This window comes from Poecile atricapillus, chromosome 2 (assembly GCF_030490865.1).
Source record: "Poecile atricapillus isolate bPoeAtr1 chromosome 2, bPoeAtr1.hap1, whole genome shotgun sequence".
Taxonomy (NCBI): Eukaryota; Metazoa; Chordata; class Aves; order Passeriformes; family Paridae; genus Poecile; species Poecile atricapillus.
The window spans coordinates 43,193,773-43,211,233 of record NC_081250.1 but is presented as its reverse complement, the minus strand read 5'-3'; the positions used below and the strand labels follow the sequence as shown (position 1 = coordinate 43,211,233).

The following is a 17,461-nucleotide window of genomic DNA, read 5'->3' as shown; positions in this document are numbered from 1 at the left end:
TTTGGGAATTATTCTTTTGAATACTTGAGAGGTGCAAACACCGATGTGAGCTTTTCCAGTACATGAAGTGCTGCTGATTATTCTCCCCTGCGTGATCTCTTTGATGTAATGCTGCTCTAAAAGGCAGTTTTAATAGGATGCCTCCCCTCTTACCAACCAACCTCATTTTCATTAAGCATGTGGGTGTTTCACATCTTTGAGACTCTCTATCCATGAGTTCTGCAGTTACTGGGGGAAAGGGACAGATACAGCTCACTTCCTTCAGAAAAGAGGCTAAAAAGGGTTCTGCCAAAGCAGCTGTGTTAACTGTTAAAGAAACATACCCTCAATGCCAAGCACAATGTACAAATCACTCTGTCCTGCCTCAGTTCTGAATTCCCAAAGCTCTTTTGGTGGGTTCCCTAAAGGACAAAGCCCCATCTGTTAATTCTCCTGGATAGAACCTCATTGACGGTACCTCACTCTTATGCATGAACTAATACCTAAAGAAATCATTTCAGCATTCTTCTTGTGGCTGGTGTGTAGCTGAGAAATCATTCTAAAGAGGCATTGGCTGGAAAGGATGTAAGAAATGTCTGTTTACTGCTAGGATTCAGAAGGAAAGATGGTGGCATTTCTCAGGACAAAATTATGGTTCTTCCATTTCCTTTAGCATTGGTCACAGACCCTTTGGAAATGGACTGTGAATGAAAAAAACATCCTGCAGTTTCTTCCAGGAAAAGATTTTATCCGAGTCTAGCTGGAATTTTCAACAGGAAGTCCAAGTTTTATGGCCATGTTTTGGAAAGAGGTAACCTTACAATACTCTTGAAAAGTAATTTCCTCAAATGTTAATGAGATATACTCTAACTAGCACCAAAGGCAAAAGAATATCATTTCTTGTTCTGCCAAATGAATTGAAAAATGACTTAAAGGAAAGGAGATAATCCTGCCAGCATAAACACCATTAAATAAGCCACATACATGCCTTCTATTGTTTTTTATCTAAGCAGAGAGGCCGCTTAAACATGTTGAAATAATAGCCCTTTTATGTTTGACAAGAAAATAAGTGGCATGTTTCATTTCCTTGCTCAGACTGAATTAATATTATAAACCTCAAACCTTCCAAGAACTTAATCATAATAATTTTAATGGAAAAATTCAATGTACAGAATTAGATAAGAATTGCTCTTTAAAAAAATACATATTCCTCTAAGAAAGAGCTATAGAGGTCTAGATAAAAGCCTCATTTAGCTGGAATTACCTCCTAAACTTGACTATGCTGTTAAAATGTCACTTGCTCTCAAACAAACTCTGCCATGTAGCCACAAAATTTTTCATACCATTTCTATAAGGCTTGTTAAAAAGCTTTCATATTTCTTTGCTTTAAAACATTCAAGTTTGTATTAAAAATAAGAGAAAAATCTCAAAGATCATAAATAATTCCATTATTGGATCATACTCCCTGAAGTCCATGCTCCTGGGCCTTGTGTGTTCATTAAGGAATGGTTCCAGAAGGTGATCCAAGAAAGGAAACATTTAATACACTGCCAGTATTGAAATATTTTCCTTAAACCATATTGTATACCTTAAGAAAGCAAGTTTATCCTTCTTAGTACCAGTTCTTATCTATATGCATGTCCTTCTTATAATGTGTTTATGTCTTGGACTTCATGAAAATCCATGGTAATTTCCCAAATCTATTTTTTCTGAACAATACACATTTATTTCAGCTTTAGTTTTTACTGAAATATTTGATGTCTAATGCTCTTACTGACGATCAGTTTCTAAGCAACTGGTAAACAGGATTTTTTAGTTGTCAGTTTCTAGAAGAAATTGCAACTCATTAAAGTGAGCATGCAAAGCTAACCTCAGATTGTAGCCATTACACTTATTTTAATGTATTTAATTTAAAATGTTTGATCAGAGAACAAGTCTCCTAGGATGCATAACTCTTCTGGAACATCACAGTGAACAGCAGTTCTTCAACAAGCCTCATTACATTCAGTGCACAATATCAAGCAATGTAAAGAGAGTGAATAGTAGCATCACATTCAGTTCATTTTATATTGATAAAGCTTTGTGTCTTGGGACTAACATGCTAATAACCACATCAATGCTTGTTTTGATTAAATGGATTTCTTCCAGCAGTGGAAGCAGCAGGGCCAGAAATATATTGCACTAAGGATATTCACATCCTTATGCAAGCAGGATGATTAAATTTAGCATCAAGTTACAGGTTGCTCTCTAATTCAATCTCTAATTCTTTCATTCAATTCCACCAATGAATGTTAAAGTTACAACTTAACTGGCCTGTGCATCTTCAGAGGTTCAGCTGTCAGGACAAATCTTGAACAACTCAAAAGTTATTAGCCAATTAGCCCTGCCTGTATCCTTTACTTGTGATGTTTTTCCTCTGTGACTGGACAAGCACCACTATGTGCATCAGACAAAATCTATCAGAACAGAACATGACAATAGCACAGTTAGAATGTGCTAAACTCTCTGGAACTTTAATGCCCACTGAGATTAGAAAAGGGTAAATAGTGAGAAAATAACAAAAACCCCCAAAGAAAAAAGCATTTATCTACTGATAGCATTTATTAAAACATTCAGTCAGTATTAAGCAAGCCATCCCAAGGACTTACCCTGCTAAATAAAAGAATGTGATCCTCAGAAATAAAGAGCTTATTTTCAACACCATGCAGGGCAGCCTCCAGAGCAAATCTGCACTCTGTGTTTGTAGAGTCAAAGCAGCAAGTGTTACTATGTGGTGAGTATCAGCCCTGCCAACATCTGACAAACCCAAGGAGAATGAACACGATGTTTCTTTAAGCATGTAGTGCTTGAGCTGTTAGCCATTGTAAAAACATTAGGAGGAAGAAAGAAAATAATGAACATTACTGTACCAAAACAGGAAAAGCAGATTTCCCTCCCACCCACCCCCTGCCAGTTACAGCCCTGGTACTTTTTTTTTTTTTTTCCAAAATGTATCATGGCAAAGGAATGTGTCTTTCTTTGCCTGATGACCTCTGATTTGGAGAAGTATGCTATTCAGCATCATTTAGCACACAGAGAACAAAGAAGTTTAACTGTTTCAAAGGAATGCAGAATTCCAGCTCTTGTTACAGAGTTCTTCTGAATGCTCATCACACAGCTTAATATCCAGCACATATTGGATGAAAAGGAACAGTAACTCAGCAGAGACGGCCTCATTCCAGACTCACCCCTTCTCCCCCCGCCCATGCTAAACAGCTTCCATTTCCTTGTGAAACAGCAACAGCTTCAGATTACAATTCCGTTTTCCTAAGGATATTCATGTTGCATTTAAGTCAAGAAATCGTGATCTACCAAAATATTCAAGAAATCGGTTTACAAGCCCTACTTCCAAGAATGCAACCTTTTGTTTAACACAGATCTACATGATAAAGGGCCCAAATACTGACCAGTGTCTACACCTGATCTCAGAAAAATGAAAATCTCTTAGCAAAGATAAAATCCTTACAAAACAGAGAACAGCACAGCATAAAGCTTGTGGCTAAGAGAAGAGTTAAAAGAGGGAAAGTCTGGTTTATTTTTTTATGTATTTTATATACCTATTTAGAAATTAATATTGTCAAATATATCCCCCCCTTAGCATAACAAGCAGATTCAAGACTATCTTGAACACAAGGAAGTCTAACAGTTTTTTTACACAGCTAGTATGAAGATGAGTGGTTCAAGATGAACTGGAATTACACTGAAAACAACTCATGACAGCAGTGAAATATGGGCTTCTGTGATCTTCAAGAGGCAGGTAATGACTACTTAAAGCTTCATGGTGTCAGGCCCCAATCTCTTTAAGTGCCCAGTAATTTCCTCAGAATCAAAAATCATTTGTTCTCAGGGCAAATTTTTTCAAATTCGCAGTGCTCTCATAAAATCCTAAATAGAATCATTACTCACAGGTACTGACATTTAGAAAACCGTGCAGCTAAACTTGTGATCTTCCCCTTTAAGATATAGCTAGGTCATCCCCAGGGTTACAATTGAAGCAGTTTTATTTTTTTTTAATTTGCTTTTACCTTTTCTTGAATCCTCTTGGCTTTCACTGTCGATATAAGTTTCCAAATTGCATGGATAGGAAGCTTTATAAAACAGGAGAAGACAGACTTATGCAGCAGATTATCCATAATTTAGGCAATTTCTCTTACTGCTTCCCTTTCTGGAGTTCTGAATGCATGTTTTCTGCCTCTTCCCAAAGACTCGTAGTCCTCGACTGTTGCACAATCCTTTCCTGCAGAGCAACTGGTGAAAATCAAAACATCAAATGCAGAGCGTCCAACAAATGACTAGTGTTAAAGTGCCACAAGGGCAATGTGAGCTGCAAGAACTGAAGGGCAGTTCTACCAAATGCAAATCATTTCCCTGGCAGCCTGCTCAAACAGCTCTACTTCTGGTAAGAACATTCTGCTGCAAAAATCAACAGTAACTAGGTCCTGATTTTTTCCTACCCCTCCTAATGCCTGATGCCTCTTAAAGCTTGTTCAGCTGCAGTAAAGAGGTTAGAAAACTGCTGTTTCCAGCACATTCACCCCTCCTCCTCAAGCTGTATTTCACCGACTGCACTGTCTGGTTTCACTTTTGTTTCACACACAATCCTGTTATGTGGATTTCAGATTAATGCTTTCTTTCATTCCCCACTTTCTAAACTGGAACTGCAAGGCACCAGTTACAGAGCAAAACAGTGCAAGCTCAGATAAAGCTTAGCTTGCAGCTGGGGGCTTTGCCTTGAATCTTACCTGCAAACTCATTTCCTTTCAAGTCATTATATTTGTCTTTATGGCCCCTTCTCTTCTTTGCACCTTTGATCAGCAGACAAGTGCTTATCTGGCTTTTGTAGCGGATGGAAAAGCAGCAAAGCACAGTTACATCAATTATTATCCTAAGTTCTTGAGTTTCAGAGTTATGGAAGTTTGGGTGGATGTCTCCCTCTCTAGTTGTCATTGGCCTTTTATGCAGAGAAGTCACAGAGCTGGGTTCTTATTACAGTAAAGCAATTCAGTCCTCACTACAACTCCACAGCCATTAACTCCAAGTTTTTTAAGTCTTTCCTAAGGTGTGTTTCCATGTATAATAAATTATTGTAAAGTCACTCCGTACCCAGGCCATTCTATGATTCTATTATTTAGATCTTGGCTAATACTACAGAATTTATCCCAAAGCTATTATATACAGCTGCTAAAGACTAACCAGCCAGAGAATGTTATGTGCCTCCTGCACAACAACATTTGTGGGAGGCAAAAGAAATCATTTCTTTACCTTGTCAGCACAGTTTGTGGAAAGTGGTCCATATGGTAGGGAAATAATACTGCTTTTTGGACTCTTCTCCCACTCTTCCTTTCTAGGTCTCACGGCTACAAAAAAATCTTTCAATAGATTCAGGAAAGAATCCAAGACAGATTTACATGTTTGTTTTCAGTGTTAACTCATCCCACACTACTTGCGCATATCCCTCCCTTCAGGTTTGATGCTTGACACAGGCAAACATTCTGACATTTTATGCTTGGAAACATGCCTTCAACAAATCCTTTTTGTGTTCCTAAATGACTGTTTGGCTGCTTATACTTCAGCCCATCTGTTTGGATGGCACCAAGCCTGCTTACAAGGTGATCTTCCTGTTTCACTTCCTATCGAGAGAGGCCAGCCAATTCTGAGCTCTCGGCACAATACCTCTTCTGCCCTCACTTTGGTACAAAGCCCTGCTGAGTCAGAAACACTGAGCTTTATAAAATTTGTTGGCACTTGAGTGACTCTGACCACCTGAGCAGCAGAGGAAGAAAACTGGAGTTGTCAGCACTGTAAATTGCCAAGTACACTTGTTACTTTGAAGCCAGGGGGATGTTACAAAGATCAGTGACACATCGTAGCATGAGAATTTTAATTGTTCTGCAAAGCCAGGATCACCCCAAGCAGAAGGACAAGAATAATAAAGGCAAAAACACAAGCCACAGGCATAAAAGAGTCAAGCAGGGGGAAACTCTCAGCTCCACTTTGCTGTAGTGGTTCCTTAAAAATGGCATATATTAGGATGCATTTGTTTTGTATAACCTTAGATTTTTACCTAAATTCAGTGTTATGTTTATGCCATTCCCTGCAAAATCATGCCAGGCTGAAGATGCTTCTTTGCAAAGTTCTAAAGTGCATGACCAAGCTCTTTCAGAGGAATGGAGTACCATAGGCTTGTTTCAGATTGGTCTAACAGTGTTTCAAGCAGGCACTTGTACACTCACCTCTTCTGTGCTGCATATAGGTGCTTAGGGAGCACAAAGGGAGACATCTGCAGTATCAGAGACAGCTGGATGGTGGATGGAGCCTCAGAAGTGTAGGATGACATCACCTGGTTGAGCCATACCTTGGCCTTGGCAAATATCAGAATTCTACATTTCCTTGATCAGCACCTGAAGTCTTTATTGAAACAGAGAGAAAGATTTCTTAACTAGGAAACACTTGCACTGTCGAGGGTAAGTCAGTGGGTACATATCACAAATGTTCTTCCTCCACCCTGTTTAAGAAAAGCAGTAATAAGCCAAGGAAAGCAAAGACAAGCTTTCAACATACAATATCAGCTGTCAGAATGTTTTAGTTTAAGGGTTTTAATGAAAAACTCTCCTTGCTCTGGTGTAAAATAATGTGACAAAATTTCCAAACATGAGTTCTGACACCTGAAAGAACAGTTTCTCTTTGTGCCCTGTGTTTTTACTAAAGAAATCCCCTCACTTCTCATGCCATACTACATTTAAAAGAAAATGAAAGAAATTTAAACATTTTGACTCTACCTAGGAATGAATCAAATTTATACTAAAATAATGATCTATAATGTGCTCAGAAAATAGCAAATAACAGAGACTAAACTCCTCAGCTCTGGCCTGGCAACTATCCAGTAACAACAAGAATAGCACTAGCCTATTTGTTCAACTAATTCTTGCAGTATCAGTCAGGGTGAATTGAGCATCTCCTACACAGCAGTTGGACAACCCCTGCCCTGTATTATAAGCTTTTCTAATGACAATATAATATATTGCTTGCAGCCAAAATCCACAAACAGCATCCAGATCCTGTGTAAAAGTAGCAAATAATTATCTCTTCACTGAGTGAAAGAAACCAAAACCAACCAAAACCACACCATAACAGAGATATGTACGCATACACACCGGTATATGTGTCTATATAGATGCAGGTACCACATCTATACACAATGCCCCCACCCTGAAAATACATTTGAGGAGTCGGCAAACAAACACAGACTTTGTCCTACTACTCAGCGCAAGCTGCTGGCAGCAGGACAGGCAGCAACATAAAATTCTTGTTCACTGTGAGCTGTTTAATTGTCTTCTACCATCTTGGCATCTCAGCCAGACCCCTCACCTTCTAAAGCCTTTCACTGCAAAGTTCTTCTATCCCAAGGAAGCCATGGCATTTGGGTCCTTGAAGAATATCCTATACGTATAAAGTATTGCATTTTGGCTTTGTATACTGTCAGGACAAGAATTTGCTTCTTTCCCCATCTCCCCCCACATCATTACTTTGATAAATAACAGTAACTCCAGCAGAGCTGTTAGTCCAACATTTTCAACTAATCTAATTTTCTGTACCCTTGAGCAGGATTTATTAGTTCAATTCTAGTTAAAAATTGATCCAGTTATTTTTCTTTTTTTTTTTTTTTTTATTTTGAATGATGCAAACTCTATATTTGATATGCATCACTAATTTAGATTTTCTAGGATTTTAATGCTTCAATTTTAGTTCCATGTCCAGTAACAGTCTCCCGAGTCCAAAAAAAGACATGACTATACTGGAGCATGTCCAGAAAAGAGCCACAAAGATAATTAAGGGACTGGAATATATATTATGGGAAGAGAAACTGCGAGAGCTGGGACTGTTTAGTCTGGACAAGGACAGTCTCAGGGGGATTTTCTTAATATGCATAAATACCTGAGAGGCTGAAATGAAGGAAGAGGAGCCTGACTTCTCAGCAATGCCCTGTGAAAAGAATGGAGGAAATGGGCAGAAACTGAAATGCAGAAAGTTCCACCTAAATGTAATTATTTGTTTATTAAACCACTGTTATAGTGATGAAGTGTTGAAATCTGCTGCTAAAAACGTTGTGAAGTCTTCAACTTTGGACACGTTCAAAGCCTTGCAATCCATTCTAAGCAATCTGCTCTTTCTGACTTTGCTTTGAGCATGGTATTGTACTACATGATCTCCAAAGAGTCCCTTCCAACCTCAGCTACTCTATATTTCTGTGCAATTATAAGCTATTACTATAAAAAACCCCTAAGGATATCAAATGGCATCATTAATTCTGCGTAAAAGCAAGTGCTTTTTAAAGAAAGAAGATACAGTTAAAGAAATGTCACCAGTAAACTGATTCCCAAATATATAGATTCATTGCTAGTGCTGTGCCAGAAAATAATATTTCATTTTATTGCAAGAAATTTTGCCTGAGTTTCCAGAATGCTTCTCAAATGTAATACAGCACTCTTATGTAGAAGTACTCACACAGGCATCAAATAACTACATATACTACAAGTCTGGTTAACAATAGCTTACTTGAAATTGTTGGACCAGATAACTGGTCCATAATTTCTCCTAGATACTGTAGTATTTTCAGACTTTTTTTCTACCTCTCCCAAGCATGCATGAAGCAGTTAGCTTTCCCCTTTTCTTCCTTAATTCCCAAGAATACAAAGTCATGAGAAGCAACTGACTGCAATGGTACTTCTGCTGTACCAGGGCTTCAATCTAGATGATGTCACTCCTAGAAAAGAGAGACCCCAGCTGTAAAATAAAGCTCAAAACCCAGCACCCATTTCTCAAAACTTCTTTCCTTGGATATTCTCTTCATGTTCACCTGATTTACCACTTCCCAGTCAGAAGATAATGTCAAATATTTTTTTGCAGTTTTGCAGTAACAGGAAGGACCAGGTTGATAAGATGGTAGACAGAGGCTGAGACTTCTATGCTTATTCCTGCTGCATTCTCCTTGATCAAAGCAGTTTTCTCCCATTCCATTATGCCAAGTAAAGGAATGCATCAGGAGTCAATGGATCATAAGCAGAGTGTGTGTGATCAGGTGTCACATGGCTGAGAGGTGGCTGTCAGTGGAACACACTGTGCTCACATGCCTCTCAGAGGCTGTGTACCCAGACCTATCAGCCCAGCACTGTTTTCAGAAACTTAATTTCTTTAATATCCAACCTTGAGGTCACAATTGAAGAGTTAATTTCACATGGATAACAGGCTGAAGCTTTACCCTTATTGCCACACTAGAAGTCCAGAATAGATATTCTTATAGCCACTGTCCTACAAACGACCTACCTTTTACTCTCTGTAAAGCCACGAAAACTATTTGTCCTTTTAAAGCTCCATGGTATTGGGATTTGGGCCCCATTTGTTACCAACTCTCCTAGTTCTTTGTGTTAATGAGGTCTAATCAGCAGCCTTCCATTTTATAAAGTGTCACCCTCTAGTGCACTGTTTAAATTTATCTAAATTAAAATCACACCCTATTTAAAATTTGCCTCTTGCTCTAAAATCTCTTGATCAATCATTCTGTAGTTTCAGCCTAGCCTCTACAAATTTGATCAATGCGTGCTTCATTTTGTCTTCCAGATTGTTTAATAGAAACCTTAATTAGTGCTTTCATTAATTAATACCAGACCCAATACTGATTCAGAGATATGCCATTTGATAGCTCCCTCACCACTGGTGTTTCATTGTTAATTATCCTGACACATTGTAGCCCAGGCAATTCTGTATTCACGTTACAAGTTTATGAAGCTGAGAAGGGCTTTTTTCCTACCGAATTCTTCCTGAAGGAGCTTCCCACACATAGCAACAAGAAGCCGTGGTAGAGTTAGATAACAGAAATCCACTGTGTTTTCACTTGTCTGCTAAACACATAATATACTGCAGCTTATGAACTTAGTCTGAACAAAAAAGTTCAACTAATTATTCGCACATGTCTCAATGGAGCATGAAAACCTCTTCACTGCACTGATGGACTGCGGTTTAGTTTTAGGGTGCTTCACAGAACAGCAGGGCTAGAAAGGCAGAAGTTCACTGCTTGTGAACCTGGCAGCCAGCTGAGCTTTTTCTCACCTCCACCTCTTTCATCTGAGGTTTAACTCATTACATCACCACGGTTTCATCTGTCTAGCCCAGGTTATCTTCCTATAGTGTTGTTACTACCCTCAAGTTTGCCTTCAAACACTCAAAAGCAGCTAGCAGCCCATCCAAAAACCCACTAAGCTCCTAGCCAGGAGAAAATGCCTGAAGGGTGGAAGAAGGGGGCCTTTACTCATTAGTTTTCATTTTTTCAGACACACAGCTCTTCCAGCTCCAAAGAGGACTCATCTGAACAGTTTCCACATCTTACTCAGAAGTGCCCTAAGCAAAAGTACTTCCCCTGGAGGTTTGCTTAAGCTGAAGAACACTTACAAAATGGTCCAGGTTCTAAACAAGTGCACTTATTTAAGGCATAATCAGAGACACACGGGGTCAGATTACTGAGAAAACCCTCTCCTATTCAAGTACAAGCTCTACAGAAATTGCATCCTGGACACCAAGGACTAGATCTGCAGGTGTACTTAGGGATACAAGACTTGTACTTGCTAAGAGCCCCATAAGAGACTGTAGGAAACCAGGAAAGTCTTTCTCAAAGTGAGCCTGATTCCAGCAATTCACCTTTAAACACTTAGCATTAGCTTTTCAAAATATTCCCTTCATCAGACTAGGGAAAGATAACATGGAAATCCAACGTGCATTCTGCCAGATTTCACATACAACTTTCTACTCAAAATTAAGAAGTCTCTTGACTCAAGTGAAAGTAGCCCCTTTAGCAATTTAACTTTACTCCTCAAACTTGTTGCACAATTTCTTCTGCTACATTTTTTTGTGACTTTATACCTATGCAAAACCTTTCTTCTTTCTGAATGCACCTACCATTCTCAAGATAAATCAACAATTGAAAAATAGAAATAACTAACCTTTTTTCCCATCTTCTCATGGTCTGTAATTCTTTTCCTTTTCCAAGGCCCTTCCAAACGTTCCCCTTGAAACATTTCTCTTATAGGAATACTGCACACCACAGAAAAGGAAAGGGAAAGGATTGCAATGTTTGCTTTATAAGAGCTCGCCTTAGGTTCCCTTCCTCTCATATGAAAACACCTAGCCCAGTATACGGTTTAAGGAGATTACTGCTAGGCAATTCTAGATTTTTTCCTCTTGTCTCTGTGAAGATCTCAGATTTGAGGCATGTGAGTGAAGCAAGCATGGAGAGGAGATGGTGTGAGTGCATGAAATGTGCCTTAACCTACAGTGGAGAATGTGAATCCTGCCAGTGCAAAGGATGTAAAGGATCTAATTGAAAGCACATATATCATTTGAAAGCTGGTGGAGAGTAAGGACCAATTGCTGAGCATCTGAAACTCCAGGTGCAATTAATAATTCAGCTGCTTAGCTGAATCTACTGAAAAAAAACCATACCTTAATTTATAAAAGATTCCACTTTAAAATATCTCTCAGGGCAGTTCATTTATCTATTGATCAGATTAAAAGAAGAATGTGTTGGACAGCTACATACAGCTAAAAGCAAGAACCAGCATGAGAATTTAGAATAAAAGCTTGCTCAACAGGCTCTGAATTTCATGTTGTAAATTGGCAAACATCTGACTTGAAGAATGGTATTTGAAAGTAAAAAGGCATTCAGAAAATGGATTCTGAAAAATTGTGTCTGGTATAGACTTTATCTGTTTATATATCAAAGGACACTCTTCCTAGCAGCTATGTGTCAATCTCTTTTTTCTGCCTTGTACACACTCCAAAAATTATTTTAGGATTGAATTATCTGTCAGTTTTGGGTAGCCTGGAACTCTATGCAGAGGATATACAGTCACTTTAAAGACATCAAGAAGAAGCTACTGCTCACATTATGCACAGATGATCAAAAAAGTGTGTCTAGAGAATAATAGAGGGCTGTATTATTTTCTGTTTTATAAGCTCAGGATGTGTCTGACTGAGAGCACCCATAGCCAGATGTATCATCATCTCACAAAAACCAGCTACAAGAATGGAAAGACGTGAGACAGACAGTGGTCATGAATAGTCCTACAAAAGCTTTTATATGAAGAAGGACTGAAAAGATGCAAACTGTTTAGAGCTGGCAGGAGACAGACACAGAGGGAAATGAAAGACAGTGGAAGAACTAGGTACAGCACATCTGAAACACAGGAAGGAAGTCTGTTTTTTAAAACAGATTTTCTTTTGAATAAAATAGGAATTGATTAAAATGTGGATTTATTTTTTTTTTTTTTTAATTTTTCTGCATGCCATCTCAGGGGTCAAATGTTACTCAGATTCAAAGGAAGATTGAACCAGTAAGTGTATAATGGGGACATTCATTAGAAAGGGTGCAGGCTGGGATGTCAAACTGTATGCTTCAGGGCAAAGGTCCCTCATCAACTCTAAGGAATTAGAAAACAGACTTTTATAAGCAGTTATTCTGGCAGGCAAGGAAAGTATTATTAATTCATTTATAATGCCTTTGACCTAAAACACAAGGGGGGGATATAGATGTAAAAAAGAAATGGAAATGGAATTAGCAAACTGACAAATCAACATGCAGTGACTTAGAAAGAAAATCCCCAACTTACTCCTTAGAAAAAGGAAAGGGATGAAACATCAGTTAACCAGACAAAGAGAAACAACTCTAGGTTCTGAGGTTAGGCCCAATGAGGTGGAACTGTGAAAAGACAGGAAAAGTGCTCCAAATGTTTGAGGAAAAGAGCATCATATTTATAGAGAGGGTGAAACAGAAATGTGACATATTGAAGAGATGAATAAATTGATTTTTTATTAAAAAAAACATCTCAGAGAAGATGCAATATTAAATGTTTAAAAGTTCTGTTAATATAACAAAATGGTTTACCAGGAAGGCAATTTGTCTAAATGATTTGCTATATGTACTTTGTCACCCTGAGCTTGAACATGTTTCAATTCTAGCAGAGGGATCATTCCCCAACAGACTGAAACTTGTTGACAGGAAATGGTGATGAAACCTGAATTATGTGTTTTGTGCATAGAAATGATAATTTATCAAGGCTGTTTGACACTGGCTTCCTCTGCCAATGAATTCTCAAGGAAGGAAGGCAGGAAGAGAAAACCTGCAACCCATTTTCTGTCTCATAAGGCAAATTACATGAACAGATTCCAGTTGAAGAGTTTGCTGTGTTAACTTCTCTCAATTCTGAACACATCTATGTTGATACACAACCTGTTGGTAGCTGCAGTGACCTTCATTATCCTAGCTTATGGCTCTACAAGTGAGCCATAAGCCATGTTTCAGTCCAGGCCTTTTCATTATCTTTGTCTGTTTGAAATCAAAGGGACGCCCTGATAAACTTCCAGAAACCCCAGGCAAACCATGTTTGAGTCACCTTACAATTATTACTAAAGTTCATTGAGCATCTATGCCCATAAATAAATACCCTTAATCTTTTTGTTTAGCATGTTCAACCTTATAAATTCTTGTAAGAGAATCTCTGTAAAGATTAATTGAATTATAAGATCATGGTGCTACATGATCAAGCATATTACTGTCAGACCTATTACTTTTTCTCCCAGTGTGTGGGACCACATGTGCTAGATTCACCTGACAAAACACAAGCAGGCAGGGAGTGAGGTATGTGACAGCTGAAGGCTGTGCCTCTGCCCCACAGCTAAAGGTGCATAAAATCCAGAGGTGAACAAAACACCGACCTTTCATCTCCTACATGGATCACAGACTGGGTCAACAACTTGTTCATGGCAAGTCCAGTGTGGGCTGCTGGTGTGGCACAGGACACTGGTGTGGCCCAGCAAGGGAGTGAGTTCCCAGGGTAAGAGGTGGGTAGCTGTGAGCCACAGGAGATGGCCCCACCAGCCAGGGCTCATCCCACTGCCCTCATGGAGGAAGCAGGGCAGGATGGAAGGGGGCAGCCAGGCACAGCAAGTCCATGGGTGATGAGGCAGGTCTGGGGTCAGTCTGGGAAGCCAATTCGTGGGTCAGGGGCAGTGCATCAGAAGGGTCCACAGCCAAACATGGCCATAATGCAGCTGCAATGCAGACTGGCCAGGACCCAAGGAACCAGAGCCTGAGCTTAAAACCAGATCCTGTGCGAATGGCAGGTGAGGAGAGACCTCACTGAGTTCTAGTCACTTTCTCCCTAAGACCAGCAGCTGTGTCACAGGGCATTAGACTGGCTCTGAGCCCTGGAAGTCAAGCCCCCAAGAGGGGCAGAGGGTGACCTCAGGGCCCTGACATGAGGTAGAGACTGTCCTCACCCCTTTCTGCCAAACAGGAGTACTGTTGTGTTCTTGTACCACAGGTTACAGATCTGGGGGTTCTCTTCCCAGGTCTCACCCTTTGCCAGAAGCCATTCACAAGGGCAGAGGACATGTCCCCTGAGAGCTGCTTCCTGCAAGGGCTTTTAGCAGATGCACACACAACAGACTTGAGAGCAGAGCAGGCACACAGCATTGCTTCCCCCAGGTGCTTCGGTCAGCTTCCAGCAATCTCCAGGTCACAGAGTTCCTGCATAGCAGAAACTATAAATTTGTGTAGCTAAATTACTGCTGAATTCTTACTGGTAACTGAGAATAGACGTTGATCTAGAAGTATCAGTTGCTTTGAATGATTTGATACAAATGTGCTCACATGCAAATATAAAATTTTGGGCTTAGAGATATTAAGAAAACTACTCTTGGGAAAAATGATACAGTGTGCTTCACTTATGTAAAATCTGGCAGACAAAATATTGAGCAGATTAAAAAAGGAAAGTAAGGGGCATGTTAGTAAAAAATTTATTGCATAGAGACACCTCCAGGGACCACAAAAGCAGAGCAATCACAGTGTAAGTGCCATTTATCACCAAGAGAAGACTTGGTGTTCCCACTGTAACCTTGTGTTTCTATGGAGAACGCCTTCTTTGGCTTTCTCCCTGTTTTGATTGATACAATACACCAAATATGCTCAGATGCTCTTTCCAGACTCAGTCAAGCTTCCATGTTAGAGAAACAGTATACGATTTTTCAGTCAGCAAAGAAAATTACCTAACAGTCACTGTATTTGGGGTATCCAGTGCAGCATACAACTGGGAAATGCTCACTAACTCCATGGATTATGGGGTAACTTGAAAAATAACACTGCAGAGCTGAGGCAGATAAAGACATCAACAGAATGCTATCATCCTCTGATTCCGTCAAACACAGGGACTTTTCCCCATGTCTCTGCAATGGGAATGTGCAGTGGGATAAGGACACTCTGCTATTATACCTTAGTTTCATTGCCTTCTGAAGTGCAGGAAACCCTGTAAAACCAAGAAAAAATATTCAGGGATGGAGCATGAGAACTTCTTGGCAAAGGTAGCTGGAAGTAAATGCCACAAGGCCCAGCTTAAGGTGGCACATACTGTGCATTCCCAGCCTACATTAAGCTGCTCGAAGCACCTCCAGGCTGTTGCTCCCCAACAGCAGCTTATCCTGTAAGAGATGATACCCACTTCCCTATCTGATACAGAAAGCTGATGCCAGGTGCTCTGCTGGCTTTAAAACACTGAAGAAAAAGGAAGACTCCATTTTCCTCATGATTCCACAGGTGTTCTTTTTCAAGAGTCATCTCAAGGGCTTCCTGTACACAGAACATTGCTCTTGAGCTTTTGAGCTGCTATGGCTTTTGAGTGGGAAAATGAAGAGTTGCATTTCTTACTCTCAGGAGATCATTTCAAGACAAGGTTTCTAGTAGAGTTAGTGGAGTCACAACTGGAGCTAGCAGGACATCTCACCCTTCTCTTTCCCCATTTTTCTATTTAAAACCCATCTTCAGCACGTGGGTCACTCAATTAACCTACAGATGCTTACAGTGCATGTGTAAGACATCACTATTCTCCTTCCATTTGTTTTTCCATGGCATTCCATGAAATAACATGATGCCATTACCCTGGGATTTACTATAGTCCTGTTTTGCTTCTCATATCTCTCTGTTCCAGAGCATAGTAAGCTAACCTCCTGCTCTGTTGTCTCAATGCAATTTCCCTTATCACCTCCTGGGATATCTTCTTCATAAGCCACAGACTCTGCTTTAAATAACAATCTTCAGACTGACTTTACAAAAAGCACACTGTACTCCCTGCTTCAATTCAATGACAGATTCTGTAAATAAATGGATTATGACACAAATCACAAAAGAAAATTATTAACAGTGCCAGAAAATAACATTTGTATAGACTGTCAATTAACCAGCTGGGAAGCCTACATATAGGAAACATCTGCATTTATTTCTACTGTATCAGTATTTCATTCAACAGTGCTAGGTTATTTCATTCCCTTGATGAAATGAGTGCACAGAATACCTTTTAATGGAAATAAAATAAATGTCCTGTGTGAGATAGGAGAAGATTGTGTGGATAGAAAGAAGCACTTTTGGGGGAAAGGAAAGTAGCATTTGTATCTGGGGTTTTTTTTGCCTAAGACAGAGTGTTTGTGCATAATTTATTTGATGCATTTGCAAGGAGCTGTCTACACAGGAGATACAAATCTCAGGCAGCTAAAAACACAGGCCAAATCTCACTCAAGGGTAAGAGGATCTTTAAGTCCCAGTATCCAGTCAGCCTCATCATGGCCACTGTGATGAGATGAACATCGTGTTCTATAAAGTGGATTTTGTCACCACTGATTCATTGCATAGTGATGATGGAACAGTCATATATAAAAGCTCTTTCTGCACACTGCCCTAGATTCCAGCTTTTAAATATGAAAGCTAACTGAGCTGCAAAACTAACTCATGTATTTTGTCCAGTGGTGATCATGTATATACAGGTCACATGTAAGTGGCATAGAAGTAGACATACAGATAACGTAAGGACTGTTTGCCACATGCATTTTCTGAGAAAAGCATGCAAACCAAACCTTACTTCCATTCTTAGACTCAGCTCTCTACCAAAAGGTGAAGGGAAAACAGGCATTTTGCAAGAACATGGCACTTGCTACACCTTGGCTGCAAATAAAATACTTTACTTTCTACAGCTCCTGCATGTGTCTGCAATGGCTGGACTTGGTCTTAAAGGTCTTTTCCAAACTTAAACAATTCTGTGTAAATCCAGAATACCTCAAACAATGCTGTGAAGGATGCCAGTTATAAACATGGCCATAAATTCACTGGAAAACACTTGTCACTCTTGCAGTATTATTTCCTAGGTCACAGAACTCCAATGAAAAGGTAATTTACAATATTATCCTTTTCTTCCCCTCAAAAGTATATGTATTTCCAGGACTGAAGCACTCCTCAGCACCTTTTAAGTTCAAAAATGGCCAGAATGAGCAACAATCAGCAGAGCTCCCATGCTCTTTCAGCCAAAGGGCAATTCAAATATTCTGCCCTAAATATCATTTACTCAAGAGC

At 39.5% G+C, this 17,461-nt stretch overlaps 1 protein-coding gene across 1 annotated transcript in view; it reads right to left on the bottom strand.

Annotated features, from left to right (window-relative positions):
• Window positions 1-4,254, bottom strand: part of ATP2C1 (ATPase secretory pathway Ca2+ transporting 1) — a 64,643-nt gene extending 60,389 nt beyond the window's left edge. The window contains exon 1 of the mRNA XM_058831186.1: window positions 4,044-4,254. Within this exon, the coding sequence (XP_058687169.1) occupies window positions 4,044-4,151 (108 nt within the window). The 5' untranslated portion in view covers window positions 4,152-4,254. The remainder of the gene's footprint in view (window positions 1-4,043) is intronic.
• Window positions 4,255-17,461: the final 13,207 nt, after the last annotated feature.